At 40.2% G+C, this 16,605-nt stretch overlaps 3 protein-coding genes across 6 annotated transcripts; 1 reads left to right on the forward strand and 2 right to left on the reverse strand.

Annotated features, from left to right (window-relative positions):
- Nucleotides 1–6: 6 nt before the first annotated feature.
- LOC132265591 (luciferin sulfotransferase) lies at nucleotides 7–2,898 on the reverse strand. 2 transcript variants are annotated; one of them, XM_059766321.1, is made up of 2 exons: nucleotides 2,796–2,898; nucleotides 7–1,027 (listed from the first exon to the last, which is right to left on the reverse strand). In XM_059766321.1, exons 1-2 carry the CDS (start codon nucleotides 2,890–2,892, stop codon nucleotides 72–74), a joined length of 1,053 nt encoding a protein of 350 aa, XP_059622304.1. In that variant the 5' UTR covers nucleotides 2,893–2,898; the 3' UTR covers nucleotides 7–71. The 2 variants fall into 2 exon arrangements, with proteins under 2 accessions (XP_059622304.1, XP_059622303.1); XM_059766320.1 differs by having other exon boundaries at nucleotides 2,766–2,898.
- A 115-nt stretch (nucleotides 2,899–3,013) lies between these two features.
- LOC132265592 (peroxisomal membrane protein PEX13) lies at nucleotides 3,014–4,649 on the reverse strand. 2 transcript variants are annotated; one of them, XM_059766322.1, is made up of 4 exons: nucleotides 4,464–4,649; nucleotides 3,704–4,322; nucleotides 3,418–3,644; nucleotides 3,014–3,358 (listed from the first exon to the last, which is right to left on the reverse strand). In XM_059766322.1, exons 2-4 carry the CDS (start codon nucleotides 4,291–4,293, stop codon nucleotides 3,105–3,107), a joined length of 1,071 nt encoding a protein of 356 aa, XP_059622305.1. In that variant the 5' UTR covers nucleotides 4,294–4,322; nucleotides 4,464–4,649; the 3' UTR covers nucleotides 3,014–3,104. The 2 variants fall into 2 exon arrangements, with proteins under 2 accessions (XP_059622305.1, XP_059622306.1); XM_059766323.1 differs by having other exon boundaries at nucleotides 4,431–4,649.
- Nucleotides 4,650–4,863: 214 nt separating this feature from the next.
- Nucleotides 4,864–13,835, forward strand: LOC132255748 (RNA-binding protein lark). Of its 2 annotated transcripts, XM_059751891.1 has the most exons (4): nucleotides 4,864–4,977; nucleotides 7,803–8,574; nucleotides 11,258–11,586; nucleotides 13,268–13,835. In XM_059751891.1, the coding sequence occupies exons 2-4, from the start codon at nucleotides 7,912–7,914 to the stop codon at nucleotides 13,356–13,358; spliced, it is 1,083 nt and encodes a 360-aa protein (XP_059607874.1). In that variant the 5' UTR covers nucleotides 4,864–4,977; nucleotides 7,803–7,911; the 3' UTR covers nucleotides 13,359–13,835. The 2 variants fall into 2 exon arrangements, with proteins under 2 accessions (XP_059607874.1, XP_059607875.1); XM_059751892.1 differs by lacking the exon at nucleotides 4,864–4,977 and having other exon boundaries at nucleotides 7,229–8,574.
- Nucleotides 13,836–16,605: the final 2,770 nt, after the last annotated feature.

Genomic DNA, 16,605 nt, shown 5'->3' on the forward strand with positions numbered 1-16,605 from the left:
GATTTATTGTAACATTTATTGGCGATAAACACTCGAAACCCAGAAAAAAACCATCTCTAAACGCGGTTTTTTTATACAAGATCGCATGGAAATTTGAATGGTAACTCCTTGGAATGCTTCAATATCCACTTGGTAACTCTCTCCCTCAATTCCGGTGTGTATTCTTCACTCCATCCATCACTCTTCCCACGCCTCACGAATCCCTGTTCGCCACTGTTCAGCAAGTGAATGCTCTTGAGCTCCGTGCAATTTACTGCGTCATTCTTGCGAAACTCCTCAATGCTCAGATACTGCCTGAGTCTCTCCACTTGGGCATCTGTCAGGGATTTGCCCAGGAAGTCAGCGACGTGCCTAATTGTGGCCGCGAGATCACGATTCATGTCTTCGTAGAACATAAAGAGCACATTGGGATGATTCCTGTTCTCCCATCCCTCGCGAATGTGACTCCAGTAGGGCATCCACGGCGCCAGATTCTCCTCAAAGTACTCGCAGTACGTGGCGAAGTCACCAATGTAGCCCTGAGAGCGATACAGGCGATTCAGGTGGTAGAATGACACGAGAACATCTCGTGGATTTCTGGCCACGTACACAATCTTCGCACCCGAACTCAAGACGCTGGGCGGCATGAGGGAGAATGGGAAGTGTGTCTTGATGAAGCGCCTGCCGGTGATGTGCGGCAGAAACTTGTACGCTGGCACAGAGATCTCCTCCACGAAGGCCTGTCGCTGTGGCGAATCCACATTGAGCTGCATCAGTTCGGCCTTCGTCTCGGGATGCAGAAACATGGCGAACTCGAAGAAGGGAAAGCGCTTCGTGAGTGGCTCTCGCTGTGCCGCAACGTAGTCCAGATCATTGGCAATCATCCAGACCAACTCCTGCGTCCACGTGGTGCCAGAGCGTGGAAATGTGGCCACCCAGATGTCATCCTGGCGCGCTTGGAAGTTGTAAAAGTGTTGCGCCATTTCGCTGTACTGACTGGGAAAGAACCACTTCTCCTCACCGACTTGGACAAATCCCGTCTTCTCGCCTGCAATGAAAAATTGAAGTCGTGTTGGATTTTCCATCTCATCAAAAGTGTGACGGAAATAATTGCGGTTTCCATAGATTTCAATTCAATCACAGGAAAGTCAGTGAGCAGAATGATTGTTAAAAAAAAAACTTTAGATTTAAAGCAAAACAATATAATGCATAAAGTTAAGTAATTACTTATTGCTGCTTTGTGTCCAAAACAAACTTATAATTGAACAACGAAGCGATAAGAGAGTAAACATTTCACAGAGAAATAGCATGAAAATATGCTTAGTCGATTTTTCATTTCGACGGGTGCCGTGAAGACTATCAAAAGTCAAAATCACCATTTTTCAGTAGAGCGATTTGAAGCTTGAGAGATGATTTTGCTTTGAAATTTTACTAATTTTTCCATACCCTCTCTGTTATCTTTCAGTAAATTGATAAAATTGCTCAATTCTATTTTTATGCAGAATTTCCCAGATTTTTCCACTGTTATTTGTTTGAAATATTAACTAAAATACGAAGAATTAATAGAAAAATTGGGAAAATTTGCTACAAAAAGTCGGTTTTTGATGGTTTTCGTGTACTTTTTTCTTCAGACAATTCGTAAAAATCAACTTTTTACATTCTTCCTGCCCATTTTTTCCCAAGAAAAATTGAAAAAATAATCAAATTATGATTTAAATAATAAAAAAAGATTATTTTCTCAACTAGAATTGCAAAGAAAAATCAAAATATTATCAAATACTGAATTAAATAGTCAAAAAATGAATATTTTCTGAAATAAAATTGAAAAATAATTGAAAAAAAATTTTATTTTCCCAAATAAAATGACAAAAAATCAAAATAACCAAATATTGAATGAAAATAATAAAAAAAAAATGAATATTTTCTCAAGAAAATTTTGAAAAATAATCATATTTTGAATAAAATATCAAAAAAAAAACAAATCCCAAGTAAAATTACATAAAAATCTCAATAATCAAATTCTGAATTAAATTATCGAAAAATGAATATATTTTCCAAAGTAAAATTGAAAAATAATCAAATTCTTATACAATATTCAGAAAATAATCAGAATTTTGTACGAAATAATCAAAATTTGAGTAAAAATCACGAAATAATCGAGGAAAAAGATTGAATAATCACAAAGTTAATGGTCTCAATTTGCGCTAGTGATTAGCCCCTTGGGCGTAAACTATGAAAAGTCGACTTTTCATACTTTTCAACGCAACATTGAGAAATTTTCTACACGCGAAAGTTTTTAAGAAAAATCTTATTTCTTTAATTTTTGCCGATGAAAGACATTAAGATCAATCCAAACAGACTTTCAATAGTCTTCGATTCACCCGTCGATTTGCTCTTTATTCTTAAACTGTTTGATGGTGCAATTATTTCAGTTTGCTTGCTTTAGGAAAATACCATAGAAAAGTGGTCAAAGTGCTTCTTTTATGTTAATATTTTCTTCCACTGTTCAGTAGAAATGTATATATTGTAATTTATATGCCAAATTCATTGGTTGTATTGAATAAAAAGCATTTCAAAGATTCCCCCCAAAAAAAAAAAAACTGCTCATCAAATATTTAAACTTTCATAGAGTCTTTCACACATCAGCAAAACGATGAGATTTCTATTGTGCTTATTTGGCTTGAAATTATCTTAGAATGTGTCGGTAGAAAATTCTCAATAATTCCAATTAGCAACCAAAATGCTGAAATCATTCTTTTTTTTCTCTCCACATATTAAATACGCACTTTTAGCAATTTTCCGCAACATATTCTTACCACGGAAGTCTCTGAGCAACTGCTGATTGATATCCGGATCGATTTCCTTGATTGCGAACGGAAAATCGAATTCACCTTTGTTGTTATTGAAAGCCATTCTTCACACACTTGAGCACAATTCCTGAGACCACGCGTCTCACCGCCACGACAAATCACAGCAGACTGAGAAACTGTGGGCATCGAACAAAAGGTGTCCTCAATACCGAGTGAAAGTCCAATTTCACTTGAAGTTGTATTTACAAACACGCTTCTGCCATTTAGTCACCCTCCCAGATAAAATAAGTGTGTGTGTGCGCTGCCCTGCGGGCCCTACACTGCGCCCGGCTGGGGCGGAGCCTCTCCCGGGCGCGAGAGATAGTTGATGGGCACCAGACCCGATCTGAAACCATCCACAGAGGCCAGCGCCCAGCCTGTGTTCATCAGCGAGTGCAGGTTTTGGACATCTTTGGGCGCCACGCGAATCACTTGGCCAGTCTGGATGGACAATTCCTGAGGACTCGTGGCCTCAAAGTCATACAACACTCGCGTGGGAATGTAGTTTGTCCATTGCTGTGGATTTTTACCTACAAAACACACACATCAATTAGTCTCTCTGCCAAAGTCTCCGTGTTAATCGACTCACTCTCTTCGATGGACGTCGTCGAGGCAACTCCAAGGAATTTCATAATAAAATACGGCGCCGAAAGTATGAAGCCCAGGAAGAGAAGAACAGGCCAGGCACTGGTCTTTCCACTGCTGGACTTTTCTCCATGCGACGGATTCTCCAGCTGTGCAGAAGCAGCCTCAAAAGCAGCACCAAAACTCGCGGCATTCGGTGGAATCTTCGATACGCCGAATGTGTAGAGAATCCTAGGAGAGAAAAGTGGTTTAGAGAAACTCAACCATTTCGCCTTCAGCAGGGTACTGACTTCCTCCAGAGCCACGTCAGTCCGCGGAATAGAGTGAATGTGGAGACGAATTGAGCGAAGAGCGATCTCAGCTTGCCCACGTTCGCCGTGACGCCCAGGATGGCCCTGAAGGAGCTGTTGATGGCGAAGAATGTGGAGTCCAGCATCGAGGCGATGTTCCCAAACGCCGCCACGAGATTCTCAATGCTCTGCAGCGCCGGCCTGGACGTCTCCTCTGCCATCTGAATGAAGCGGTTCTCCGCGTCGAGATTGTAGCCATGATAGCCACCGTAGCGACCATATCCGCCTGCACCCAGTCCTGCTCCGTATGCCCCATAGCTGCCGTACCCACCCATGCCCCCATACCCACCGAAGCCCCCGAAACTCGATCCTGCGCCGTAGCCGTACATGTTCTGGTAACCGCCGAAAGGTGAGCTGAAGGACGACGCGAATCCCTGGCTCTGTGGCTGCAGGCGAGGCGGCAGCGGTGGTGGCAGTGATGTGGGAACGCGCCCCATGTGTGTGCTTATCCGTCCGTTGATTGGACTGTCCGGAGCCATGACGTTCCGGAAGTTTGTCGGCGCTTCCAAATTGTGTCCTTCAGAATCCATTTCGCCACGCAATTTCACTACAGATTAATCTGCAACGGCAGCGAATGGAGTGTGTGAGATAAACTGAGTGACGAAGTGGATTTTGGGCTTATCAGCGAAAGGGGAGAAGAGGGAAAAACATGCGGAAAATGGATTACAAAGTCTAAGTTGGGCGATGATGAAAATTTCACCTAATATCCCTGATGTGGCGGCTCAAAAGCTGCTCTCTCCTATTGCACAATGTACTTCACCACATTACTCAGTGATTGCAGGTAGATTTAACAGATTTCTACCTGAGAAGAAGGGTGAAAATTAGAGAAAAATACAAAGTAGAACGCGAGAAGGAATATTTTGACGGAACTGGACCCGACTGTCAAATCTGTGAAACACACGTGAAACACCCATGAAACATCATGCATGAGATTGAAGAAGGAAAAACTGTTAAGAAAGACAAATTCAAAAACTGTTATAAGCAACTGTATAATGCTACTGGGTAGTGGCGAATGGCGAAATGCCCGCAAAGGGGAATTCGCACGACAATTCGTAGTACAAGCATTGTTGTACTAGAGAGCTGTCAAAAGTTCTCGTGATGACGCAGAGCTTTTCTTTCTGGTGCATTGCGTGAAAGTGGTTAGTGAAAATCTCTATTTTCCTGTGAAGAAAATCACCTGAACCCGTGAATTTCACCACACATCTGCTCACAAGGTAAGTGTGCATCCGTCTCAGGTGAAATATCCAGAAGAACCAGAGGATTTCCCTGTGCAAACACCCTCAAGTGTTTTTTTCCCCCGTGTGCCGCTAAGAAACCACAATTTCCGGAAAATGTATCACAATTTGGGGCCGCAGGGCGTTTGCAGTGTGTCCAGAAGGCTTCTTTTATGTGATTTTGAACACACCTGATGACATTGTAGTGGCTAAAAGTGGTGGTTTTCGGGGCTTTTCTCAGTGACGCCGCCAACATGGCTGAGAAAAGCTCACCGTGAAACGCCACCACAATTGCCAATGTGTCGACACAGCCGGAAAGTTCCGGCTTCGGTTTCTCGGTTTTTTTTTGCCTCATATGAACACCTTTGTTTACGATCTCACTGTGATCGGCATGAGTAAAATAGCCAATTTCACTCGCTGAAGACGATGCAAAAGTAGTGTGAGAAAGGCAAATTCGAGCATCTGCGATGGGCTTTTTGGGCCATAATATATTGATTTGTTGCTCGCACTCGAGCAATATGGTGAAGAAGAGAGCAGAGAACTACAACCGGATGGCATATCTTTGGTATCAGCGGATAACACACCGAACAGACTCAATCTTTATAACAGTTGAGGGACTTTTTTACTTCTCTCTAGGGCACTCACTCTAAGACCCTTTTTTGCTCTAGCGCTTTGGAGCTTTCGTGCTTCTGTGCTACAGTTAAGCAGACAGCGCCGATTTTAATGCTAAACGCGGCGCTATCGGCAATTACTCAGTTCCTACTTTGCAGACAGCAAAGTATCGTGGAAATCGACATAAAATATCCTCAAATTAACTACAGCGTTGGCACTAATTATAGCTCCACTGTAGGTAGTCTGGGGCAAAAACAAAAAATATCAAATATGGCGTTTGATTGCCTATCCATAGCCAAAACAAAACCCCCAATCTGAGGCCCCTCCGCCGGCGCCTAGGGATTCTAGGGAACTTTATCACTTTCTGGGCTGGCACTAATTATAGATCCACTTGGGAAATTTCACTATATCTCAGCGAAAAAAAATCGGAGAATTCTGAAAATCATAAGGATCCTTCATTTTGAGCCCAGAAACCATTTACCGTCGCCACACCCCGCCTCGGTCCTCCGTGGACCCCACTGTTTAAGGTCTTTGCCTTGCATAACATGATCGTCCAATATGGCTCCTCCGCAATGGGGCGGGGGGCCCAATGGCCACAAACTCCTTCATAGGGCTTGATTGAAGCCTCTTGAGCATAATTGGGCTATCTGACCCCGATACCATCCTTGAATCCTGGCCTTAAGCACTTCTTCCAGGGTCTTTTTCTGCTTCTTCGGGCCCAAACCACCCCAACCCCCGGACCACCCCCAATGAAATGGGGCGAAAAGTTCTTAGGACACTTCTAGGAAACCCGTGGACCCTAGATCCGGGGGCGGGTAGCGCCTCGGAGGGAGCGCCCTAACGTAGAACGAGAGCCAGTTGAAATTCAATGAAAAACCATACAATTTTAGGTGGTTTTCGACTGGGTCTCATTCCACGGTGTCCGGTCCACGGTGGAGCTATAATTAGTGCCCACGCTGTATTTAATTCTCCGTCATAGCCAAAAACACCAAATTTAAAGTGCATTTTATTTCTCTCTTTTCCCACAAAATTAAAATTATTAAAAATCATAAGCATTATTTTATATGGAAGTTTTTGGTGTCAATTCTTACCGAATTTTTGAGATGATTTGGCTAAAAAAAATATAAAGGTCGCGACTCATTGCATTGTTAGTTCCGTATTTAATACCACGAATGGTGAATATTCTGAGTAAACGCTAGCGAGAGTGTCAGCGAGATCTAGAGCCGGGAATCAGGTTGAATTAAACTCAATCAAAAAGCGTTGATCTTTATTCGCGGCTTCTTTTGGTCCAGGAAAGTACAGAAGGTGAACTGGTACTGCAATATTCTGGATAGATCTTGGAAGAATTCCCCTGAAAATATCATAATCATTAACTTCTAATAATGATTTAATTTGATTTCAATTGCTCACCGTAAATTTTAATTCGGGACGAAGGATTTCCTGATAAAAACTGATGATTTGCCTCAGTTCACAGTGATTCTTTTCCTCCAGAAATCGTCCTATTTCAGTTTGTCAGCAATTCATTGGCGTGATGCTGAAGAATATGCGCACGGAAGACGACGTTCTTCGGCAATTTCTCTCTGAGCTCATCTTCTGCAATTCGCCTTGCAGTTAATCCTTCGCAGAAGATGCAAGCTTTTTATCCGGAAACATCTTCCATTCTCACTCACTCTGCAATATTCTTCACGTCTTGTTCACACATTTCACGAAAAACTAAATATTTCTTGCCAATTTCCAAAATATTGGCCTCGGAGTGACGTTCAAACGAATTCGGCACAATAGTAGAACAGTCCGACGAGTGCCGAGCGGCTGTGCTAATCACCCGAGCTGTGACGACACTTGAAAAAGGAAGCGTACAGTGTCGATTCTCTTTTTCACTCTGCCACACAGCTGAGTATATTAACATGTTTTTCACGAAAATGAGAATTTTCACGGTAAAAATTCCTATGAAACGTTAAATAAGTGCAGAGCGAAGGTGATCTGATTGTTTTCCGCGATCTTCCCGAGCAAAAATTGGCCGAAATAGGCACATTTTGGGAGAAAAAGGTCCCGTAAGGGCGTAAAAAAGTCCCGGGTCTGTGTAATCAATGGTAAAAAGCCCAGTCTGTTCGGGGTGTTAAGGTCCATCGCGGAGTGCGCGAATTTGCGGAAGGGCAACTGCAGCCACTGTGAGCCAATGTTCTGACGGAAGCCCCTTTCTTATATCTCCTTAGTGGCGTGTGTTGCGAAGCGATCGAAAGGCGGTTTCGTTGTGTCACTGCGGAAGAAAAGAACGCGTGAAAGACGTCGCGTGAGAACGAAGAAAGCGATAGCGAGATCAGGATGCCGGGCGCTGGAACATTCAAGCTGTTCATCGGGAACATCGACGAAAAGACGCAGGCATCGGAGTTGCGTCCATTGTTCGAAAAGTACGGCACGGTGGTTGAATGCGATGTGGTGAAGAATTACGGATTTGTGCACATGGAAAATGAGCAGCAGGGACGCGATGCAATCCAAAATTTGAACGGTTACGTGGTGAATACGCAGCCAATGAAGGTGGAGGCCGCGAAGAGTCGCCGAGCGCCGAATACGTCCACGACAAAGATCTTTGTTGGCAATCTCACGGACAAGACACGGGCGCCCGAGGTGAGGGAGTTATTCCAGAAGTACGGGACCGTGGTCGAGTGTGACATCGTGCGCAATTACGGCTTTGTGCATCTGGATTGCGCGGGCGACGTGAATGAGGTGATCAGGGAGTTGAATGGCAAAGTAGTGGACGGGCAGCCGTTGAAAGTGCAGGTGTCGACGAGTCGCGTGCGACCCAAGCCCGGCATGGGTGATCCGGAACAGTGCTACAGGTGCGGTCGCTCGGGGCACTGGTCCAAGGAGTGCCCGCGCCTCATGTTCTCGGAGCGCGGATATCGCGGCGATAGGATGTACCGCGACCCTTATCCACCTCCGCCGCCGCCGCCCTTCTTGCGAGACAGGATCATGGACGGATTTCGGGTAACCTTCATCATCACATTATCAGCCCAATCATCTCGTGCCCTTCCCCCTCCCCACCACCACAGCACAATCCCACTCCCACGTCCCCGATGGCGCACTCTCGATCCCACTCAGGCATCACTAATTAGTGCAGAGAGAGAACACGAGCAAACGAACAAAAATCGCGCGATAGACGCAATCTAAAGTGACTTTGACTGCCTTTTTTTTTTGTACCACTCACAAAAATCGATTTGGCCAGCCTTCTTCTATCGCGCTTTTGTTGGTTTATCTCATTTTTCACACACGAAAAGACAGTGATCTTCTCTTTCAGTGCGTGTGCGTGTGCGATGAATGGATGCGAATATCTCTCTCAAAAGTGTCCTTTCTGGTGGTGGAATTGTAGAATGCTGGGTTGAGTATAAGTAGAGTTAGTAGAGAAAAAATATGAGTTTCTAAATATGTATATATATATATATATACAGTAGCGAAAATTAGGTTAGGACACCTATGAAATTTTGATCATTTTTCCTTTTGGTGCTAAAAATTCGATATTTCTTTCAGTTTTCGAGACTACGATCTTAAGACAAAAAATAATGAGAATTTAATGATCTTTCAAAAGGCGTTGAAATCATGTTGATATCTCAATTCAGGGCTGAGATATTGCAAAATGCAGAGAAATGTGCGCCAAAGGATAGGGAAAATTACGTTAGGACACGGATAATCACATTAACTCATGAGTTTGGAGTGTCTTAAAGACATTTTCATCATAGAGCGCCTTGATTTGGACTTGTCAAATTGCTTTTGTATGTTTTAAGTTATCATTTAACACTTTTTATGCATTTCTTCCTTTCTCACGCACAATCGCGTCTTAATTCCTGTTCACATGTTGTCTATGAAGTGTAAAAAAGGACTTCAAGTCAATCGTCCAAGAACAATCAAGTAGCCGTGAAAATTACAGCATTTTGTTCTTTAGAAAAGGGTGATTTTTAGTCAATTTCTTATTATAGGGTTCAGAAAATCGGTAATTTCTTATTGATGCAGGGCAAGAAAATGGTTCTAATTGCGTTTGCATATTGTCTAGGATACAAGGGTTCCATAATGTTACATATTATGCCCATACCATGCCAAAAAATCTAGCATTGTGGCGATTATTGCGTAAAAAGATATTCCAAATAACTAAAAATCATTGATCAATCAAAATTGTCCAGAAATTTCATCCAACAATGCGCAATACGAACTTTACACAAAACCAAGATAACTAAGGTGTCACTGTATATATATATATCATATATTCTTGCAATGGGGAAAGACGCAACTCTAATAGCGGTAAGTGGGGCAGCTTCAGATTCAAAATGCTGTTCCAACTTTAGGATTTTTTCTTGAAAAATCGGCTGAATATATTGAAATAATCACAACGCTCAAATAAACTCTCGTCTATTGAGCTTCAGAAAATGCCTTTCATTGGGCATTAAAACTGATCCTTTTTCCTCTAAAGGAGAATGAAAATAATATTGTAAATTATCTGAAACTGCCCCGCACGGGGATGTTTCGGATTGCTCTGGGGCAGCTTCAGATTTTCACTGATATTTACCTTAAATTCCATTGTGGAATTGTTGAATCGCGGGCAAATGATCACTTTGATATCTATTCTACGCACTGAAACTGTTTATTTCGCTAAAAATCGCCTTTAAAGTACTATTTTCGCGACTTTTCTGGACCCTTGCACGGACTGTCAAAATGTCTGAGCGAAAAGCAAGTTGCCCGTCATTTTTCCTGTATCGCAACGCCACCATGCGTGAGTGGTGGCAACTTCAGTGCCACCACAAATCAAATCAGTGCAAATCAGTGTTTTTCGCGTGTATTTTCTCACTTTTCCACTAAGAAGTCGTTTAACGTGATGAAGCAATGCAGCACAGAACGGCACTTTGTGAAAAATCTTCAATATTTGCCACAAGAAAATTTCGACCGTGATGTTGCGTCATTCTGTCAGAGCGCGCTGTTGTCAGTCCGTGGCGATCCGAAACTGCCCCGTGGGCAGTGTTTGTGCATTTTCCACCACCCACTGAAAAGGCCGTGATCAGGAGGAAAAGTTCGGGCATATTTAGAATCTCTACTTAACTCTCAATAACCTTTGATTGTGTTTCACGCGAATTGTGGCTTTTTTAATGGAGAAAACACGCAATCAATTCGGCAGCAAAATTCTAGTTTGTGAGTGATTTTCAATTTTCACTTATTTTATCTAAACAGTCAAGGCTATCCTGTGCAAATTTTCGTCAATTGTAGTCCTTAAGGACTACAAACATTGTGTGAAGACCAGGAATTTATTCATGTAAAAATCTCTGAGAAAATTAAGAAATCTGAAGCTGCCCCAATCTGAAGCTGCCCCATTTACCCCTAAATGAATTTATTGTGGTTATCTGAAGAATATCTAGCATATGGTGAAAGTCAATTTGTGCTTTTGTAGGTCAAATCAAAAAATTTCTTCTGAGTTAAGACGAATAGAAGAGATAAGACTTGGGCATTTTATGATACACCATCCACTCAATTATCCTCAACTGCCAGACTGTGTGTATGCGTGTGTGTGCGTGCGTGAGAAGTGCGAGAATGAATTTGCTTTGCTTCTGGATGGAGAAAAGGCATCGAAGAGAATGGAGAAAGAAAAAGAATGCCTCTAATGGCGCTGTCGATTGTCCCCTTTTTTTAGGATTCCTACGATTCCTACTACGACAGGCGCTACGATGACGGCAGGGATTTGTTCGAGAGGCGCTACTCTGGCATGGGGGCCATGCGCGGGGGTGGCGGCAGTGGCTCCGGCCTGGGTGGCGGCCGAGAGTTTGGCGGAATGGGATCCATGGGACGCCGTGAGCCTCTGCCACCGCTGCCGCCACTCGGGCGCTCTGGCGGCTCGGGCAGCGGCTCCGGATTGGGCTCGATGAGGAGCTCCATGAGTGGCGGCAATGGCGCCAGCTATGATTCCATGTTCAGCCGACGAAGTCCGCCGCGAAGTGGCAGCAATGGCATGAATCGCTTCGGGTGAGATTTTGTGGCGTTTCCTTGTTTTTTTGTCTTTTTCGACGGGTGAATGGAAAACTATGAAAAGTCGATTTATCATAGTTTTCGTCTTATGTTATTTTTGAAAAGCCTTTTATTCGTTCTTTCTGTACAAGAATTTTAAGATTTGTATCTTATGAGACAATAGAAAAAAATCTTATTTATCTAAAAAGCACAAATGGAAAAAAATTGTCATGTTTTGCGAATGAAAAGTCAAATTTTCATTGTTTACGCTGAAGAATTTTCCCATAAGAAAAATGTCTCAAAAATTGCAGTCATATGCATTAAAAAGTCTTTTTAGAAAATATTTGCCAAGGGGCAAATCACAAGGCGACTTTTGAGGAAACTTAATGTTCTCTAATCGAATAATCAATTATTTGAGAAAAATAATCAAAAAATGATTATTTTCCCAAGTAAAATTGAAAAACAATCTAATTTTGAATAAATAATCAAAAAAAGATTATTTTCCCGAGTAAAACCACAAAAAAAAACAAAGTAACCAAATTCTGAATAAAATAGTCAAGAAATGAATAATTTCTCAAATGATATTCAAAAATATTTGAAAAAAAAATTATTCTTTCAGAATATTTACAATTATTCAATTATATTCAAAATTTGATTAAATATTCAGGAAATATTCAAAAAAATAATCCAAATTTTGTATGAAAGAATCAAAATTTGAAAAATAATTTAAAATTTTTTTTTATGATTCATATTCAAATTTTGATTATTATTTGAATATAATAAAAAAAAATCCGAATTGTTTTGATATAATTTTTAATAAAATATTCAGAAAATAATCAGAATTTGTACAACACAAAATTTTTTAATCAAATATCAGAAAAAAAATCAAAAAATAATCCGAATTTTGTACGAAATAATCAAAATTTGAATATATACCGAAAATAATTATTTATGATTTTTATTCGTATTTTAATTATTTTTCAATTATAATGAAAAAAAAACCAGAATTTGCTTGAAATAATTTTTAGTCAAATATTCAGAAAATAATCAAAAAATAATCAGAATTTGAATGAAATAAAAAATTTTAATCAAATATTCAGAAAATAATCAAAAAATAATGAGAATTTTGAACGAAAAAATCAAAATTTGAGTAAAATTCACGAAATAATCGAAAAAAAGATTGAATAATCACAAAGTTAATGGTCTCAAACCGTGAGTGATTGTCCCCTTGATATTTGCAGATTTTCAGAATTATCCTAAAATGTTTTTTTGGACTTTAAATGAAATATTTTTCATATCTTTTAAATTTTTTCACTTGAAAACATTAAGGAAAAGTTCAATTGAAGTATGAAAAGTTGATTTTTAGTATAAAATCGACTCAAAAACCATTAAAAATTGACTTTGAAAAGTAATATTTTCAGATTTTCTATTAATTTTGCCACATTTTAGTCAAAAATTTCAATAAATACCAATAAAACATTTACAAAATAAAAAATACAGAGCAATATTTTCACTTTAACGAACGATTTGAAGGCATTTTGAGTATTTTGAAGTAAATTTGGCAAATTTCGCAGCTGTTTTAATGCAAAATTTTGAACTCGCTTTGCTGAAAAATGGCGATTTTGACTTTTTATAGTTTTCGAGGCACCCGTCGTTTTGGAATAGTTGTTGTTAGTGATTAATGTGTTTCTTTCTGCAGAATCTACGAGGACTTCAGCCGCGACTCTTTCGACGATCGACGTCCGGGCATGAGAGGACCGTCACCCACACATCGCTATGCGCCCTACTGAGACGAGATGGACCCGTATTACTATTACTACTGATTTTTCCACGTGCGGACCCGCCACAGTTGCGGACGCTAGAAGTTTCTTATAGAGAGTTTTTTATATTTTTCCTCCTTCAAATCATTGTGCTGCATTCATTCACTCTGCAAAACGATTCAGGTAGTCTTTTGAGCTCTTGTTGGGCACTTTGGATGGGTGTGTGAGTGTGTGTGGGTCCAAAATGTTTCTCATGCGGTTGAACTTTTCGCGTGTGGATTTTATATTAAAATCGTGTTTTGCCATCACAATGTAAAGGGATGACAACTAATGAGAATTTGATGTATAATTTTCTTTTATATCAATTATAATAATAATAAAATGAATGAATTTCAAGCTGTCAACACAACAATGATGATACGGCATCTCAAGCTGTACAAGAACATAATTTTACTATATAAAAAACAGATAATTGTGAAACAGAATAAAGAGAATGATAGAATTAAACTGTTGTTTGTGTGAAGAGGGAGAAAAAATGATGATGGCCTTGCTCTCAATCCCAAAAAGTCGCAGGCCCTAATCGTTCATGCGCCTAGTAGACGTCCTGTCCCATCTCCGCTTTATCTCTCGGATGAAGTCATTCCTTTCTCTGATCGAGTCAAGAATTTGGGCGTCATTTTCAATAGTTCACTGACTTGATCAGTGACCATGTCTCTGAGATCTGCAGGAAGGTCTTTCTTACATTGCGTACGTTGCGGCACCTCCAATATCTCACACCCAGTGGCACTCAGACTCCTGTTGGTCCGAGCGCTTATAGTTCCCTTTTTCACCTATGGAGCGGAGCTCTTCTTCTGCGCTAGCATGGAGACCCGTGATCGCTTGAAAAAGGCATTTAATTCCTGTCTGAGATATGTCCATGATTTGCGGAGATTTGATCATGTATCTCCCTATGAGAGCACGATACTGGGCACGCCAGTCTTGAGCTACATTGAAGATAGAGCCGTCGATTTTATTTCGCGGCTACTTTTTATGGGCCGGCCTGGATATCTTGTGGAGCTCTTGGCTGCCGGATCGTCTGTCAGGGGTCTTCCTCTCTCAGTGTGCCGAGATCGAGGAGTCGCATTCTCCACAATTCACTCTTTGTTGAGGGAATTGTCCTTTGGAACATGTTGTCCAAAGTACCGTCACAGCTCCTCGCATATAAGTTTGCACTTAGAACCTCTTTGTATAACTTCATTTGTATCCGAGAGGACACCTTGTCCTATTGTCGCATTAAATATCTATCTATCTATCTATCTAATATGTCGTCCACGTATTTCGTGAGACAAAATATTTCAATTTCCAAGGAGGCCAATATGCTGGTGATCGCACGATCCATCACCAGATCCGCAATTATTGGTGATAATGGTCCTCCCATCGGCATGCCATCTATCTGAATGTAATGTTCATCCTCTGTATACAAAGTGGCTCGCCTCTAGGCAGAATTTCAGCAGATTGACGAACAGGGACTTCTCTATGGTGGTGTGATTGCTGATCTGCGTCCACATTTCTTCCACTATCTGCAGTGCGCTAACTGGCGAGGGATGTTGGGAAACAATGCCACCACGTCCAGGCTAATCATCAACATATCCTTCGGGTACTCTGATGGTTCTTATTATTATTATTTATTCAAATTTAATTAGGTACTTGTCTTCATATCGCACCGTACAATTTCATGAGTCTTAGATCTATTTCATTTAAGTATTTCAATTTTTTACTCGCATCCTTCTTTGAATAATTCAGTGATTTTGGAACATTATGTTTCCCAAAAATGTAAATTCTTGTCTTTTCTAGTTTAGTGCACTCTGATAAGGATTTCTTTACAAGATATGCTGTGTATCTGTTAAATTATTAACGAATACCAGGCCAAAGACCATGTTATTTCCATTGCATGAAAGAGCAAGGAATCATATAAGATGAAGAATTGTTATCTTTGTTAGTAATTCTTAAAGGAAATAATTGAGTAATTTTTAGTTGTACAATTCATAATGAGACTTAAAAAAAAAGAGTCGCTATGACTCTAAACAATTATAATAGATGTCTGGCTATTTGTGCATTTCAATGTCGTCGTCAGAGTTCGGATGGTTTGTGAGTTGAGCATCAGGGGGTTTGGGGGTGATCTCATGATTAAGATCATCAATAATTATTTAATTTGTTTGTAAATTCGTTTGATGTTGAACGTGTAATGTTATCAGTAGTATTTATGTTGGGAGTAGTTGTCTTTGAAGTGCGTTTTATCTGTGAAAGTTAGGAGAATTATTAAATTCAAGCGTGGAAAAATGGACAAAAACCGTTCAGTCAGTAAAAAAATCGTTTTGATCAGATCAAAGTCAATATTTTACTGACTAAACTTAATTGCTTTACTGACAACAAAAAAAAACTTTTTTACTGATCAAACTGATTTTTTAACTGGCAAAATTGAATTTTTTTTACTGGAAAAATTTATATTTTCTGGCAAAATGATTTTTTTTACTGGCAAAAATAATTTTTTACTGACAAAATTGGTTTTTTTTTTACTGGCAAAATTGATTTTTTTACTGGGAAAACTGCATTTTTATTGGCAAAATTGATTTTTTACTGGCAAAATTGATTTTTTGACTGGCAAAATTGATTTTTTGACTGGCAAAATTGATTTTTTGACTGGCAAAATTGATTTTTTGACTGGCAAAATTGATTTTTTGACTGGCAAAATTGATTTTTTGACTGGCAAAATTGATTTTTTTTACTGGCAAAACTGCATTTTTCCTGACAAAACTGCATTTTTACTGACTAATTTACTTTAGCCAGAAAAAAATTACTTGTGTGATCTCGACTATTCCGATCGATCGTCAGCACAGGACTGTTGGAGAGTTTAGGGGTAAGTGGGGCAGCTTCAGATTCAAAATGCTGTTCCAACTTTAGGATTTTTTCTTGAAAAATCGGCTGAATATATTGAAATGATCACAACGCTCAAATAAACTCTCGTCTATTGAGCTTTAGAAAATGCCTTTCATTGGGCATTAAAACTGATCCTTTTTCCTCTAAAGGAGATTAAAAATAATATTGCAATTTATCTGAAACTGCCCCGCACGGGGATGTTTCGGATTGCTCTGGGGCAGCTTCAGATTTTCACTGATATTTACCATAAATTCCATTGTGGAATTGTTGAATCGCAGGTAAATAATCACTTTGATATCTCTTCTACGCACTGATACTGTTTGATTCCCTAAAAATCGCCTTTAAAGTAATATTTTCGCGA

Source organism: Phlebotomus argentipes, unplaced genomic scaffold (genome assembly GCF_947086385.1).
Source record: "Phlebotomus argentipes unplaced genomic scaffold, Phlebotomus argentipes genome assembly contig_5, whole genome shotgun sequence".
Lineage (NCBI taxonomy): Eukaryota > Metazoa > Arthropoda > Insecta > Diptera > Psychodidae > Phlebotomus > Phlebotomus argentipes.